This window comes from Otolemur garnettii, unplaced genomic scaffold (genome assembly GCF_000181295.1).
Source record: "Otolemur garnettii isolate 467f Iridium unplaced genomic scaffold, OtoGar3 scaffold00105, whole genome shotgun sequence".
In the NCBI taxonomy this organism is placed as follows: Eukaryota; Metazoa; Chordata; class Mammalia; order Primates; family Galagidae; genus Otolemur; species Otolemur garnettii.
Genome location: NW_003852500.1, coordinates 3153962 through 3170457, shown reverse-complemented (window position 1 = coordinate 3170457; position 16496 = coordinate 3153962). Strand labels below are relative to the sequence as shown.

The 16496-nt window shown below is 53.3% G+C and overlaps 1 protein-coding gene across 3 annotated transcripts; it reads right to left on the bottom strand.

Annotated features, from left to right (window-relative positions):
* Positions 1–6621: 6621 nt before the first annotated feature.
* CCDC124 (coiled-coil domain containing 124) lies at positions 6622–16496 on the bottom strand. 3 transcript variants are annotated; one of them, XM_012809480.2, is made up of 5 exons: positions 16465–16496; positions 12160–12329; positions 7723–7912; positions 7205–7319; positions 6622–7110 (listed from the first exon to the last, which is right to left on the bottom strand). In XM_012809480.2, exons 2-5 carry the CDS (start codon positions 12316–12318, stop codon positions 6903–6905), a joined length of 672 nt encoding a protein of 223 aa, XP_012664934.1. In that variant the 5' UTR covers positions 12319–12329; positions 16465–16496; the 3' UTR covers positions 6622–6902. The 3 variants fall into 3 exon arrangements, with proteins under 3 accessions (XP_012664934.1, XP_012664935.1, XP_012664936.1); XM_012809481.2 differs by lacking the exon at positions 16465–16496 and adding an exon at positions 16376–16396; XM_012809482.2 differs by lacking the exon at positions 16465–16496 and adding an exon at positions 16205–16363.

Below are 16496 nucleotides of genomic sequence, written 5' to 3'. Positions count from 1 at the left end.
CAAGGCCTGGGCAACAGAATTCTGAAGGTCACGCTGCCAAATTAGAACAACGCACCTCTTGGGGTCTGGGTCACTAGGGGGTGGGTGGGAGAAGCCCAGGGGAAAACCCTTTCGTGTGACCTTGGCCCTGCCCAAGCCCCTTCTAAGCCTCAGTTTCCCTCCAGCGAATGGACAGCGCCCACCTCCGGGGTCCCTCCAGCGCTGGAGTCCGTGGGGCTGTCGGCTACATCTTCTGCTCTCCTCCTTCAGCTTCACCCTCCCCAGCAAAAAGCGTGGCTCCCTCCCGCAGACCACCGTGTTCCTTCTTGCAGCCCCCTGCCCCGCCCCATCTCTGAACACACCCTCCCCCACCTTCTGTCTTGGTCTGGGGTAGGGGGTTTCCTCTTGGGAGCGCGGAGGCTTTTACGAACCTACATTCTTTTTTTGTTTTTCCGGGTTTTTTTCCTCCCTTTTCTTTCATTCATTCTAAAAATAGCCCTCCCCCCTCACTCTCCAGCCCCCACCCTCAACACACACGGCCTAGAAGAGCATCTCGTGAAAGGTAATGAGCGAGCTTCCCGGGAGGGGTCCGGAGGCCAGGATTCCGCGGCGCGGGTGGGGCTGGAGACACCCGCAGAGAGTAGGGGGTAGACTAGGAGCGCACCCCCTCCCATTGTGTGTGTGAGAACTGCTCAGACGGAGCCGCCAGCGTGACCAGGACTGTGTGCGGAGGAAAACAGAACAAAGGGGCAGGGGACTTCCCGGGTGCAATGTGGAAGCAAGAGAGTCCGGGGGATGCGGGAGCCGAGGACTAGGGGCGCCATCCGTCACCTCCGTGGCAGGACTCCCTCCCCAGTGGAAGGAACCTGCTTCCCTGCTTCGGTTGGATACAGGGAGTCAGTAAGGTGACAAGGGAGCCCATCATCAGAGATCCTCAGCCTTTTAGATCCTACAATCACCCTGTGATGCTCCCGAGCCCTCCCCAGTCCTGCAGCTCATTCTGTCTCCGCTGTCTCTCCACAGCCCCTTCTCCAAGACGCATCCACAAACTTCTGTCCTCACCCGTGTGACAGGTCACGTCGCTGTCTCACATAACCTCCCTCCTTCCCCCGTCTCTCCTAGAGCCAAGAGGAGGACCTTGATTCCTCACAGGTCCGCGTGGTCTGTCCCCCCTAACCCCCATCCTTTGTCCCAGTCCCTCTGCTGTCTCTCTGGACCGCCCACTACACTCTGGACACGCCCAGCGGCTTGCTAAACACGTCCAGCCTCAGAGCCTTTGCATCTGCTGTTGGTTCTGCCGAGATCACCCGTCTCTGGCTCTCCTCATCCCCTATCCCTACACTTTCTCATCTTTCTGAGCTTGATCCCACGTGGCCTACGGTCGCCCCTTCTCTGGGCATGTAGCCGGACTTAATGTCTTTCCTGCCTTCAGCTCCTGGTGTGATCTTGTCACTTTTTCATCTTTCGCCTCTCCCAGGGAATAAGGGGCTAGGTCAACTTGGGCCTGCATGATGGGAGGAGGGTGCCTGCTCCTGATGCAGTACCACAACAAGAGCCACCCAGCTCCAAATAAAGGGAAAGCACCACCCTCTGCCCTGCTAGCCGCCCGGGAAAGTGCCTGTAAGATGTAGCACGGAAGATCCACTACCCCGGCCCGGCTTCCGGAGGGGCGAAGCCTAGAACAACGAAACTAGAAACACAGGCGCACACACGTTCCCAGCCGGGGACTGCTTAGCCTGTTTTCAGAATAACATGCCACTAGGGAAAATGGTGCACAGGGACTGAGATCCAGGCCTGCTACGAGTTCCTGGAGTAGAAGCCAGGAAGGAGGCACAGATGTTCCACTGTTACTCAGGCCAATAAGCACGAAGAGTAAAGATGAGAAGTGGGGGGAGGGGAGGCTCTGGGGGTGGCCCAGGGCCAAGGGCCCTCGGAAGCTGAACCTTTCCCCTTTCATTAGCTTTTCATAATGTTTTATTATCTTACACTTTGTTGAAACCAAAGAGAAGAAAAATAAAAATTGCTTTGTTAGAGAGGACAAAGGCCCAGAGAGAAACGGTTTGTGCTCCCATGGGGCGGAGGACGCAGCTGTCCGCATTGGGAAATCAAACACCCCTTCCTCCATACTCGCCTCCATAAAATAGCCCTCTAATGTCCCCGCACCGTCCCCAGCACCTACTATGTGCCTATGTGCCCAGAGAGAGCAGAAAGCTCTGCAGGTTCCTGGAGGAGGATGTGCCAAAAAGGAAGGAGGTGCGGGACGTCTGGGACCGGCAAAGACGTATTGTCTCAGCAGGGCCAGGCCCCTAGCGGAGAGTTTTGGGGCCCGCAGGAGGTGCAGGAGAGATCAGAAGATCCCTGAGGGTGCGAGTGGGTGTCCTGGGTGCGTGCCGCGCCTTTGCGCATTCCCCTGACTAGACAGGACTCGACCTTAAGCCGGTGTTCAAGGCCAAGAGGATGGGAGATAGGCTGGGGAGAGGGACAGCTACAAGCAGGGCTATGGGGCGCCAAGGAGATGGCAGACAAAGTGGAAACTCCCGCGAGAGTCTTCGGAATAACATGCTAGAGGAGAAAATCATTTCCCTTCTCGGGTCAAGGGACAGGTGGTATGTAAATTGGGGCTGGAGGAGGGAGAATAGTCGGCATTGGACTGCCAGATAAAGTATAGGACATGGAATGGGACATACTTAATATGAAAAATGACTCGTTTATTTGAAAGTCAAGTTTAAGTAGGCGCCCTGTAATTTTTTTTTTAAATTTATGTTCTAAATTTGAAAACCTTAAACGGACCCTAGCATTCTTACTTCCTGGCACGGTGTCCTCCACCCTCGCAAGCCAAGCTGCTGGACTGAAAATGCCCAAACTTTAATCCTGTTTTTCCTCCCTTCACCCCAATATTCAGTGTCCCCCTCATTTTGTCCAGATCTTTTCACTACTCCCCAAGTTCCCCGTCCCCTCTCCCTTCTCCTTTGTTATTCCCCTTTATCTACGCTCTTCCTCGCCACCCCCTCCCATGGCGCCCAGGCTCGCCCTTCCTTTGCACCTTTCTCTCTGATATCCCCACTTTTAGTGCTTTCCGCTGCAGCCCCCTCCTCCAGCACCCATCCCTCTTTCTCTTCCCTCCACCACCCTCTCCTCCAGCGTCGCTTCCTCCGGCAATCTCCCCTTCTCCACACTCTCCCCAGAAGCCTTGGTATCCACCCCCTCCTTTTCTCCCCGCGCCATCCCCCGGGCACACGAGGGGGAACCCCGGCTGCAGGCGTGGACCCAGCGCAGGCGCACAGCCGCCCGGCTTCCCCAAGGCCTCCACCGCCGCCTTCGTACTGCGGCCCGCGCGCGGGGTTTCCAAGGCGACGGCGGGGGCCGGAGTGGAAACCTCGGGAAGACCCCGCTCTAGCTCCCTCCGCCACCTCCTCGGTAAACCCCACTCCGGTTTGAGCCGGTTTCCCCGCCCCACCCCCAGTGCGCACTGCGGCTGGTGAGGATTCCCCAGCCCTCAGGGTGGGTGGGGGGAAGGGTCGGGTGGGGGTCGACGCATGCGGACTAGACGCGGCTTCTCCTCCCTCGGCTGGCGCGCGACGGGAAAACCCTGGCGCTAGATGCTAGCGGCGCGGCGCAGGCGCAGTACGCACCCGGCAGCTCCGTGGCCCCTCCTGGTCGTCGTGGCAACGCGCGCGGGTGAGTTGGAAGTGCACGGAACTCCCCTCTCACCCCCCCTCCCACGCACTGCGGCGGAGCTCGGGATTCCCTGCAGCCAGGGCGCACGCGCAGGCCCAGGATTCCGGAGGGATGGGCGGGGCCCGAGGTAGAAGGGGCTTTTCTGTAAGTGGAAACGAGTGTTTTCGCTTCGTTTTTACGTCTCAAGCCTCAGGGCGGTCCTCGCAGCTCGGGATTTGGGTTTTATCTTCACTCTGGTCCCCGCCTGTCTACCTGCAAGTCCCTAGTAGAGCGTATCTCCGATACGGTCCCCATACTGCCCACACAACTGCCGTGGCTCCCCATGGCCCTGGGATGAAACCCCGCTCTTCAGCCTGGCGTCTGAGGGGCCCTTTACACCCGGCCGGGGATGACCCTCCCCGTCAGCTTCTTCTCTGAGTTATTCACCATTGGTCCCCAGTATCCCCTTATCCCCGGCCAAAAAGACCCCTGTATGGTCTGGGGGTGGGGGACTCCTTTTCCAACCCTTCTTCATGGACGTACCTTCCCAGATACCATTTCACTGATTGGCTGGACCTTGATTTTAGTTCAGTTTTATAGATGAGGAAACTGAGGCTTAGATCATTTAGGCTCTTGCCTAAGGCCTCAGAAGAGGCAGAGAAGAGATTTGAACCCAGACCTCCATTTGTAGGAAGCTGTTTGGGTTGCTTCACTAGTTTTCTGACTTCGCTTGTCTTCTCAACCTTCAGGCCCATTTCTGGGCCCCATCATCATCCGTGCTGCCTTCCTGGCTATGGTAGGAAGGTTATGGAGGCTTCCTGACTATGTGACACAGGCAGGCGATTTAGTTTTCCTATCTATAATATAAAGAGGATCAATATCTCACAGGGGCTGTCCCCAGGGTTTAGTGAGATGCTGCTGCCACATGCTTGGCCCAGGCCTGGCATCCAATGGGTGCTTCTCACAGCTGGCCAGTGCTTTCTTCCCCCAATCCTCCTGGGGGGGTCTCTGCTGCTTGATAACCTGGGCAGGATGCCTTATCTTCCTCTCACTTCTAAGCCTCACTGAGGTCTCCTGGAGTCTCTCCTCAACATCCCACATACCCTCTTCTCATTGTTTCAGGGTAGCTCCTAGGGAACCCCCAAACTAAGCCAGTGCTCAATATATGCTGGTAGTTTTTATATTAACTATCATTGTTTCAGGCACCCTCCATAGACATTGTATCCAATTATTAATAGCACCCTACTCCCATCCCCCCACCCCCAACAGGAGGGGTTGTGATTTCCAGGCCTTTGCACATGGAGTTTTCCATTTCTCACTTGTCACACTTGGTAGAGTGCTGTGGCATCATAACCTCTAATTCTTGGGCTCAAATGATTCTGTTGCCTCAGCCTCCCAAGTAGCTGGGACTACAGGTGCCTGCCCACAATCCCTGGCTATTTTTAGACATGGGGTCTTGTTCTTGCTCAGGTTGGTCTTGAACCTGTGAGCTAAGACAATCCACCTCCCTCAGCCTCCCAGAGTGCTGGTATTACAGGTGTGAGCCACAAAGCCCAGCCTTAACTCTTATGTATCCTTTAAGCCCCCTCCCCCAGAAGGCTTTCTACTTCCCACCTCTGGACAGAGAGACCAGTCCTGTTCCCATTCCCTCCTCAGCTCTGACCCTGTGAAGTTGGAGACATCTGGGGTGGAGGGACCCATATCTGAGGCTTGAGACTGGGGATAGTGCAGAGGAGCCAGTAGGTCAAAGGCCCTAAGGAGGAATAAATAAGCCTGCTTTCCTGGCTGAGTAAGGAGGTGGTGACATGGTGACTGCTTCAACCCTACCCTGTGCCTCAGTCTTCCCCTATGTCATGGATGACTAAGGGGCTGTCCAAGGCCTGGTACACAGCAGGTATTCAACATACACCTTTTCCTTGCCTTACTGTACATTTCCAGTGCCCTCTGCTCCCAAGACTACTGGATAAGTGCTGCAATGCTCAGGAGTACCTACTACCCCTGCCAGCCCTCATAGGCCAGGGACATTTCCTAGATTGCTGATGCTTTTCAAATCCCTGTGACCCAAGCAATTTGCTCAGCTGACAGAGCCCCACAGGCCTATCTCCCAACTGCTGTTCCTTTGTTCCTCAGGGCAGGCTAAACTCTAGGAAGTCAGAACCAGGTTGAATCCCACCCTGCCCTTCCCTGATATGCAGTCTCCAATAGGACAGGCATTCTCCCCTGCTCCTTCCAGCCTCCAGGCTTTTGCCTGCCTAGTGCCTTCCTCTTCCTGAGATGAAATCTGGCTCATCCCCTACTAAGGAAGAAATCCTGCTGAGATGCCTCCCCTGTAGGAATAACAGCAGAGCAACTGGCATTTCCTGACTGCAGCCACAGCATGACCCCTGGTCAGTTCTGGGGCTGACTCTGGAGTCACAGGAGCCCAGTGACTCGCTTCCAGCTCTTCTATGGCTCTGCCTCTTTTTTTTTTTTAAGAGACAGTCTCATTTTGTCACCCTCGGTAGAGTGCTTTTGGGGTCACAGCTCACAGCAACCTCCAGCTCTTGGGCTTAGGTGATTCACTTGCCTCAGCCTCCTGAGTAGCTGTGACTACAGGCGCTGGCAGCAACCCCCGGCTATTTTTTTGTTGCAGTTTGGCCAGGACTGGGTTTGAACCCACCCACACTGTGTGGGGCCGGCACCTTACTTACTGAGCCAAGGCGCGGCCCAGTGGCTCTGTCTCTTATGTGTAGCCACTCCTCCACCTCTCTGAGCTGCCTCCTTACAGCAGCCCTGGAAAGACTGCACAGAAGAATGGGTGATTCAGGTCTCTCACTAGACAACTGGCACAATCAAGAAGAGGGTGCTGGCAGGAGCACTGTTGGGGCCTCTTGTCTTTTCCAGCTGTGGTCCTAGAGTGATTCACAGCAGGTACCCAAAGATGTCAGTAGCCCAATGATTTCTCTTCCCTCTGGCCTCCCTCTCCCTACCCACTTAGGCTTCGTGTGCACACAAGGCTTCACCGCAGCCTTGCTGACCGCCTTTATTGGGCACTCAGCCCCGGGGCTCTACACGCATGTGCGGGGGTGGGGATGGGAAAGATAAGGGTGTTACTCAGAGCAGGGAACCTCTGTCGGGAAACAGGGGTGGCTGGTGATGGCACTGCACGTAGCCCTGGGGATAAGCGCCTAGGCCCCTGGACCCCTCTGTATTGGAGCTGACCCAGCAGGAGGGTGTGCAGAGTCACGACCTGGACTGCCCACAAGATGGCTCCCCCAGTTCTGGGCTCACTTAGGGGCATTGAAGGGCATGGTCCGCTGGTTCATAGGGTTGTCAGGGGAGCGCAGCCACTCCTTCTTGAGCAGCTGTTTCAGTTGCGACAGCCGCATGTTGGGGTTCTCCTGTTTGAGCCGTGGTAGCTGTGCTTCCTCGAAGGCAGTGAAGGCAGCACGCATGCGTCGCTCAGGGTGCCGGTCACCAGCCTCCTCAGAGACGCTGAGGGTGGACAGTGGTGTCAAAGCCCTAGAGGCGCGGCTCCGCCCCCAAAGACCCAGATCTGCCCCTAGGGTCCAGGCCTCTGTCCTGTTACCTGAGTACTGCGATGGCGTCCTCGATGGTGCGCGCTTCCACGCTGCCCTCCTCCAGCACACGGCGGTTCAAATTTTCCTCCAGTGGCACCTCCAAATGGCTCTTGGCTTTCTCGGCTGGGTGGGTGAGTGACAAGATACATATACAGTGGCAGAGAAAGATTAGCAGGGAATGCAGAGTTCCAGAGATGAAAGAGACAGAGGTAGAAAGAGAAGGGATCTGGGAGGAATAGAAATGCAACTTGAACAGGGAAACCCTTGCAGGACCAGTTAGCAGGTCCTGCCCTTTAGTGCCTAGCTCGCCTGAGCTAGGGAAGTACACCCCATTAATGGCAAGGGAAACAGCCAGGCCTGCCAGGACAGAGGCTGCTTACCCACCTACCCAGCCTTTTCACTGTGAAGAGCCCAGGCAACTTCTCTGGCGGGTAGGAGGGAGCTGTGGACTGAACTCCATGTTTGAGACTGGCCCCACCTCTCGACAGTGACCAAAAGGGCGTCAGGGAGAGAGATGCAGCCCCACCTGGGTCAGGGGCCTCCTTGTGCTGATAGTCACGGCGCAGTGTGTCCTCAATCTGAGCACGGGTGACCTTGCTGGGCGCAGCCACCCGGGCAGCCTTGCCACCCTTGAGCTTTGAGTCTTCTTCCTCCAGCAGGCGCTGCGTCTCCTTCTTGCGTTCCAGCTGATCCAGGCGCCTCTTCTCTTTCTCTTCCTGCAGAGACCAGCAGTCAGGGTGAGGACCCAACTCTACTTAGCAGCATGTTACTGGCCTGGGTCTCTGTTTTCACCTCAGCCAACATGGAATGAGGTCCTGCTGTGTGCTAGACCATGTGCTGGGTGAAAGGATCACAGGAGTAAGATCAGTACAGGTCCTGCCTGTGGGGCCTCCCATCATACATGATAATGGGGACAACATGAAAACCTTGGCCAGTGCAGGAGGGTGGCACTGAAGAAGTGATGCCCCTGGGCTTGAGGAGGGCAGGCCAGGGGAAACACTGGGGTATAGGAGAGTCCTTGGTGGACAGTACTGCAGTGCAAAGGCCCTGAGGCAGGAACCACTTGGCTGGATGAGGGGACATCTGGCCTATGGGGACTTGACCTTCACCACTAGCCTCCACCTATCCCAGGGGGCAGGGCAAGGTTTTAGTTTATTCATGATGCTGCTACAGGCTCACAACAGTCCCCTGCCTCCTGCCTGGCACCCATCCCCTGAATCCCCTGCCCCTTGGGGCACTTCCACCTGCCTACAACTCTGTCATGTGCCTCCCTTGCCTGAGAGCTCCCCAGGTGTAGTCCCCACACCTGTAGTGCCTCCAGGGATACTACCTGGGCAGCTCCAAACAGGCTTGATGGAACTAAATCCCAGAAGAGGGGTTGACACGCCTGAGGACACCCTCTGGGCCTCTGGTCCATGTCCACCAGCACAATAGAAAAGTTAGGGGAAGGTTAAAGTCAAGGATATTTGCGTGTAGCTGCTGCGCAGCACCTTGGGCAGGGCCATTGTACTCTGGGCCTCAGTCAGAGGGAGTGCCCTCTTGAGGCTCTGGGACCTATGAATATCACATGTACTCTCTGTACTCATCTGCATCCAACAGGCCCCACCTTACTGGAGGGCCCTCACTGGCCTCTTCCCCTAGTGAATACCAGCTTCTCCTAGCTCCCTACCCCAACCTGCCCCTTTATTGCAGGGCTCTTTCCAACACTGTGAAAATCCCCATTTTCTAAGTCCTCTGATTATCTTATTGTCCCAGGAGCAGAGGCCCTGTACTGAGTTGTATGGCTGCTTTCTGCTGAACAGAGCCAGCCATCTTTCCCCCACGAGGGAGACCCAGGAAGGCAGTGACCTGTTGGGCTGTGTTGTCCTGTGTCCCCAGCCCTGTAAGTACCCCGCATCCAGCACTCAGTAGGTGCTAGGCAAAAGTGTGTGAGTAAATGAATGAGCTCCAGAAGGCTCCAATAACTCTGGAAGGACATGAAGCATGCAGCCATTGTGTTAGGGATTAAGGAGAGAGCATGAGCATTTCTATCTGACGTTCATCAAAATTGTTTTTAAAAAGTCACTTGAGGTTCCTAAAAAAGGGCAATTAGCAATTGGCATCATCTGGCAATGGGCAAAGGATGAGTCTACTTGGTGGAATATTCCAGAACCACTGGAAATGAGCCACATAAATAATTGAGATGGAATCTAGAGAGTCACTGGTCAGGTGCTCATCAGAGTTGCTTAATATGGAACAAGTGGAGATGAAATGCGACAGCCTGGGGCTAAACTGAGGTCAAGAGAAATGTGTCTTTGGGACATTTTACCAAGGGCATAGGCCTTGTCATGTAGGGTGAGAAAAGCTGTTGGCATCATGTTGAGGGGGGTGTATTTTTTTTTTTTTTTTTAGTAGTTTGGAGCAAGAGCAAGTATGGATTTCTTCTTATTTTTATTTTCCATAAAACAATATATTTTAAAAGCATCTGTCATGTAAGGAAAAAAAAGGGACCAGGTGAGCTTCAGAGAGGCCTGGTAACATGCCAGTGGACAGGAGGGAGCAATTAAACCCAGAAAATGGCACAATGGTGAAAAACCAAGGGCAGTCTGAGCGAGACACTACACACAAAAAGACATACCAAGGAGTCAGTTCACTTAAAGTTCAAGAGCAATGTCAAGGCATGGTGTTTGAAATCAGGAGAGGCACTGCTGGGGGAGGGGAGATGCCAGGGAAGGTCATGAGGAAGTCCCCAAGAACTGAGAATTTCTAACAGCAGGAGTTGGTGAATTACAGCCCCTGTTTGTTTTGGTAAAATTTTATGCAAACGAAGCCACACCCATTTGTGAAATTATTGTCTATGGTCACCTCTGTGCTACAATGATAGAGCCTGGCAGCCTCCCGTGTGGCCCCTAAATGAAGCCTAAGTTATTCACCATCTGGCTCCTACTGCCTCTCCAACCTCTGCTCTGTATGATCTTCCAGGTGCATGCAGCACAGGTATGCTGACAGGTACCTGTTCCCTGACCTACATGCCTAAGACAAGTACACTTTGTCAGCCCTTCATCAAACCTTATAAATAAACAAGGTGCCACTCTGGCTCCAGCCCTCCTCACAGAGGGAGACACCCCAATACCCAAGATGCAGGCCATAAAGAAGGCTAGACCAGTGCTCCAGAAACTCAATCAGAAAGGTCTGTGGCAATTCTGTCTGGACAGTGGATTTTTGGCAGATGTTTTCCTTTTTGGGTTTTCAACTTTCCTATAGTGTCAAAATTTTGAGAATCAAAAAAAGTTCTCTATGGATTCAGTGCAGCAGGGGGGATGGAGGGGAACACAGAGGGAACCACTAACATTCGCGGTTCCTAAAGCAAGGCAGGATTCAGTCCTGCACATAAAGATGATGAGGAAAAACAGGTGGAAGTGCTCCGGTGCTCCACCAAATGGGCAGCTGGCAGGATAGGGGCCCATACGGTGGGGCAGGAGCGTCTCACCTGTCCAGGGCGGGGACCAGGAGCTGTGGTGGCTCGTTGGCGCCACCTACTGCACCAAACAGGTCAGCAGCAGCCCAGAACTATTTGGGAGACTCCAATCAAAAAAGCACAAGCTTTGTGCTTAGTCCTGGGCTTTTATTTATTTGAGACAGAGTTTCACTTTGTCATTCCTTGGTTGAATGCCTTGGCATCACAGCTCACAGCAACCTGAAACTCTTGGGTTCAAGTGATTCTCTTGCCTCAGCCGCCTCCCCACCCCGTAGCTGGGACTACAGGCACCCACCACAATGCCTGGCTATTATTAGAAATGAGGTCTCAGGCTCGGCGCCCATAGCACAGTGGTTACAGCGCCAGCCACATACACTAGAGCTGGCAGGTTCGAACCCAGCCCCGGCCAGCTAAAACAACAATGACACCTTCAACAAAAAACAGCCGAGTGTTGTGGCAGGCGCCTAAGGTCCCAGCTATTTGGGAGGCTAAGGCAAGAGAATCGCTTAAGCCCAAGAGTTTGAGGTTACTGTGAGCGGTGACACCCTGGAACGCTACCAAGGGTGACACAGTGGGACTCTGTCTCACAAAAAATAAATAAGGCCTGGTGCCTGTGGCTCAAGTGGCTAAGGTGCCAGCCACATACACCTAAGGTGGCGGTTTCGAATCCAGCCCAGGCCCGCCAAACAACAATGACAGCTGCAACCAAAAAATAGTCAGGCGTTGTGGTGGGCGCCTGTGGTTCCAGCTACTTGGGAGGCTGAGGCAGGAGACTTGCTTGAGCCCAGGAGTTGGAGGTTGCTGTGAGCTTTGATGCCACAGCACTCTACCCAGGGGGACAGCTTGAGGCTGTCTCTAAATAAATAAATAAGAAATGAGGTCTTGGTCTGGCTCAGGCTGGTCTCGAACTTGCGAGCTCACATGATCCACCTACCTCAGCCTCCCAGAATGCTAGGATTACAGGTGTGAGCCACTGCACCCAGCCCTGGTCCTGGGCTTTGTATGTTTATAAACACCTGGAGGAGCCTGTGGACCCAGGGTCAGCAGATCAATAGGCTGGAAATGAAGGAATCATGGTGTTTCTCAGCCTCTCCACTACTGCTAGATAGGGCTGGCTCATTTGCTGGAAGCATCACACTGTAGGATGTAGAGCAGATCCCCTGGCCTCCATCCACTAGATGCCAGCAATGCCACTGGCCACCCCCCTGCACCAAGTTGTGACAACCAAACATGTCTCCAAATATTGCCAAGTGTCCCCTGGGAGAATTACTTCCAGGCAAGAAGGACCAGTCAAGCCCAACCCTGGCATTGCTTGATGGAGAGAAACAAACCTATAGTAGTGGCTCCCTCATTGCTCCCCAAACAAACCAAGTCCTTGCCACCCCACAAACTGCTTCTTCTGCCTCTGTCTCCCTCCTCCACCTCCAGTGCCTTCCCATGAAAGCTCCATGGGGCTGTGGGCCTCGCCACAGGTTGTATAGGCCAGGGAAGTCAGGGCATACTGACCTTGCGCTGTTCCTTCCTCATGACGTGTTTGTCGTCGTCCTTCCAGTAGGCATCCTCCAGCTCCTTCTGCTTCCTGGCATCAGCTGCTGCCTTGGCCTCTGCCCTCCTTGCCCGGGCTGCTGCCGACTTGGTGTTTTCGCCCTGGAACTTCTTGGGCATCCCTCAGCAGGCTGTGGGAAAAGGACAGGGACCAGGGAGTAGGGACCAGTGTGACCTCTACATTTATATTTGGGCAGCCAGGACCCTCTGGGGGCTCATTGATCTTGCCTGTATTAAATGAGGGCCTTGAATAGTGTTTCCTCTCTCCTTTTTTTTTTTGACTAGGTCTCAATCCATTGTCCCAGCTCGAATACAGTGGCATCATCATAGCTCACTGCAACTTCAAACTCCTGGGCTCCAGTGATCTTCCTTCCTCAGCCTCCTGAGCAACTGGGAAGACAGGTGCATGCTACCATGCCTGGCTGGGTTTTTTTTTTTTTTCTATTTTTTGTAGAGATAAGGCCTTGCTCTTGCTCAAGCTGACTTTTAAAATTTTATTAAGGTGAAATATACATGACACAAATGAACCATCTAAAAGTGTACAATCCAGTGTATCTCTCCGTCTAGTCCCAGAACATTTTCATCACCCCCAAAGGAGATCCCATCCCCACAGCAGTCACTCCCCATTCTCCCTCCCCCAGCCGCTGGCAGCCATTAATCCACTTCCTGTCTCTATGGATTTGTCTGTTCTAGACATCTGACATCAACGGAATTATACACTATGTGGCCTTTTATGACTGGCATCTTTCACTCAGCATCATATTTTGAGGTTCATCCACATTATGGCAGGCGTCAGTGCTTCATTCCTTTTTATGGCTGAATAACATTCCACTGCATACATAATATGGCACATTTTATTTATCCATTTGTCCATGGATGGACATCTGGGTTGTTTCCACTTACTCGCTTTTACAAGTCATGCTGTGGATCCTGTGTGGCATTCTGTGGAGGCTCTCCCACTCTGCCACCCAAGGTGCCTCAGTCCACAAGTTCCACAGACCTGTGGCCATGTATACCTCACCCTGGGTGACCAGCTGCCATGAACTTCCCCAAAGGGCCAGTTGGACAGTGGTGAGATGTTACAATAGTCATAAAGCCACCATGGTGGACCCAAATGGCAGATGCCAACGTCCCCACCTGCGACCCTCCCATGTCTGGCTCTCAGCAGAGCACTTCACATGGGGGTCAACTCAACTGAATTCCTCCAAAGTCATAAACGTGGGGGCTTTCATTATTCCCATTCTAAGGAGGGGAGCCAAGGTGCCTGACCATGTCATATGAGGCTGAGCCTAGGGTCTCAACTCCAAAACCTGCTTTTCAGGTGAGGGAAGGCAGGCTATGTGGTTGAGAAATTAAGAGTGCCAGGTGGAGCAGAGGTTGAGAGACACTATGATTCCCCCAGCTCCTCCAGTGTTTATAAAAATACAAAAGCCCATGACCACGGCTGGCTCAAACCTGTAATCCTAGTACTCTGGGAGGCTGAGGCAGGTGGATTGCCTGAGCTTACAAGTTTGAGAACAGCCTGAGCCAGAGGGAGACCTCGTCTCTAAAAATAGTCGGGCATTGTGGCAGGCATCTGTAGTCCCAGCTACTCAGGAGGCTGAGGCAAGACAATCACTTGAGCCCAAGAGTTTGAGGCTGCTGTGAACTATGATGCCACAGCATTCTACCTAGGGCGATAAAGTGAGGCTCTGTCTCAAAAAAAAAAAAAAAAAAAAAAGTGCCAACTCAAGCTGCCCATGCTGTGCAGTCCAAAGATTGTGATTGCAGCATTCTGGGCCTCAGTTTTCCTCATCTGGAAAATGGGCTGGTATTCCTGTCTTCTGAATCATTCTCTGCCACCCACCCCCTCCAAACTTCTCCAGCTCTGTGCTTTTCTAAACCTTGGAGAAACAGGCCCAGAATCCAAAAAGAAGGGAAAAGCATATGGAGGCTATCCTGCCCAGGATCACCAGGCAAGTCCCTACCCCAACCTCCTAGCTGTGTGACTTGTGGGGGAAGGTTCCCATCTGCTTTGGTTTGCAGCAGTTGTGCAAAGTGCTTTTCAAACGGCATCTTAGTGAATTCTCACAACCCCGCAGTAGCTGGCAGCAGAGCTGAGACAACCCTGGAAGGACAAAGAGAATGCTGGGCAGAAAGCACAGGACAGGCAAAAGACCTGTGGCAGTTATGAAACTACAAGCTACAAAACAGTAAGCAGGGGTCCTCGAACTTTTTAAACAGGGGGCCAGTTCACTGTCCCTCAGGCGGTTAGAGGGCTGGACTGCAGGCCCCAGGACGAGTCAGCTGCTAAGCAGGACAGGCAGCTGAGGCAAAAAAACCTGGCGGGCCAGATAAATGTCCTAGGCAGGCTGCATGTGGCCCATGGGCTGTAGTTTGAGGACGCCTGGTATAAAGGACACTCACGACAGAGTAGGTGACTGAGGGGAAGGGATAGGCAGCTTTGAGCAGGGCATGAACATCTTCTCATTTAGATTGTTACAAAGCCCCCACCTGCTGTGTGGATTGGTGAGGGACTCAGGGTGGGAGCCCAACACTGAAAGAATTAAGATGGTACAGTGGGCAGAGTAGAGGTTTGGAGTCAGACAAAGCTTCACAGTAATAACTGAAATTCTGACTGACACTATGTGCCAGGCCCATCCTAAACCATTTCACCTCTAGGCAGCATATAAGATGGGTACTTTCATCCCCAGAAATGATGGTCACTGTCCAAGTTGCAGATAAGGAAACTGAGGCTCTCCCCAACTAAACTTGTCCCTGCTCCCCTTCCTGCCCGCCTCTCCTCACACACTTCCCTGCAGCCACAACTGCTCCCTTGCCATTCTTCAAATACACAAAGCAGGTTTCCACCCCCAGGGCCTTTGCACTTGCTATGCTGTCAGCAGGATACTCTTTGCTCTTCTTTTTACCTAACTTCTACTTATTTTTTTGAGACGGTCTCACTTGCCTTGGGTAGAGTGCCATGGTGTCAGCCTAGTTCACCGCAACCTCAGACTCTTGGGCTCAAGTGATCCTCTTGCCTAAGCCTCCAGAGTAGCTGGGACTACAGGCACTGTTAACTCCTATTTAAACCTGAGGGCCTAGCTCAGGTGTTGCTGCCTCCAGGAAGCCTTCCCTGATCATACAAACTTCTTTGAGGTGTTAGTATATTGCTATTTTACATTTGTTTATATGATTATTTGACAAATGTTTGTCTTCCCCATCAGGATGGAAGTGAGAAGGTGGCTGTCTGCAAAGCAGGAAGAAAGTCCTCACAAGGAACTAAATCAACCAACACCTTGATGTTGGATTTCCCAACCTCTAATATATTTCTGCTGTTTAAGCCACCCAGCCTGTGGTATTTAGTTATGAAAGCCCAAGCTGACTAATACAGACACTCCTTCTCTGTGTGGTAAACATTCACTCAAATACACATGCTGTCATTTAACAAACATCTACTGGAGATCTTGCATGTGTGGGATGCTGGGAAAAGAGGTGAGGCAAATGAGCATCCAATCTGCATGGGACTTCCGGACTAGCAAGAAGATACACAAGTAACAAGGGTCACAAAATGCTAGCAGGAACACGCAGAGCGCTGAAGAAGTCCAGAGTGGGCTTCTGACCCAAACTGAGTCAAAGGGCTTCCTGGAAATCTCAGCCTGCAGGAGTATGTAAGAGGCGGGGCTAGGAAAAGAGGCGATTTGTATTCCAGGATGATGGGAAGGTGTGGGGGGCGTTAGAGCTGGGAGGCCCAGATCTGTGGGTCATACAGAACTCTCTGTGGGTGGTAATGAGATGGACTCCGGAGATGGCAGGATTCTGGAGTCCAGGCAAGGTCCAGGAAGTGGCTCAGGCTGGGCAAAAGGATACACTTAGGAGAGAAGCAAGACGTATGTGATTGATCGAATGTGAAGGCAAGAGAATGGAGGATGAAGCGCAACACCACCTTCTCCAAGAATTACCCCCCGGCTGTCCCTCTGGGCTCCCCCAGCCCTGATTTCCCTGCAAAAAGCCGAGGCATCCGCACCCAATTTTGTCACCCTCAAGACCGGAAGCTGCTCCTGGGCAGTGCCTGAAACACAAAGCTCTTCCTCTAGGCTTCAGTTGTCTGGTCGGGAAATGGGCACAGCATCCCCTCCCTACCTCGGGAGCCGTCGAGACCTGACATCAGGAGAGCCCCAGTATCCTAGCACCCCACTTCCTAAAGGATGGAACCAAGCTAAGCAGCCCCCGCCAGGTTCGTCCGCCCCCCAACCCCGGCTCCGCCCGCGCCGCGGTCGCTCCTACCTCCTTTCCCCAGCACCAGCTCGGTCGCGCCT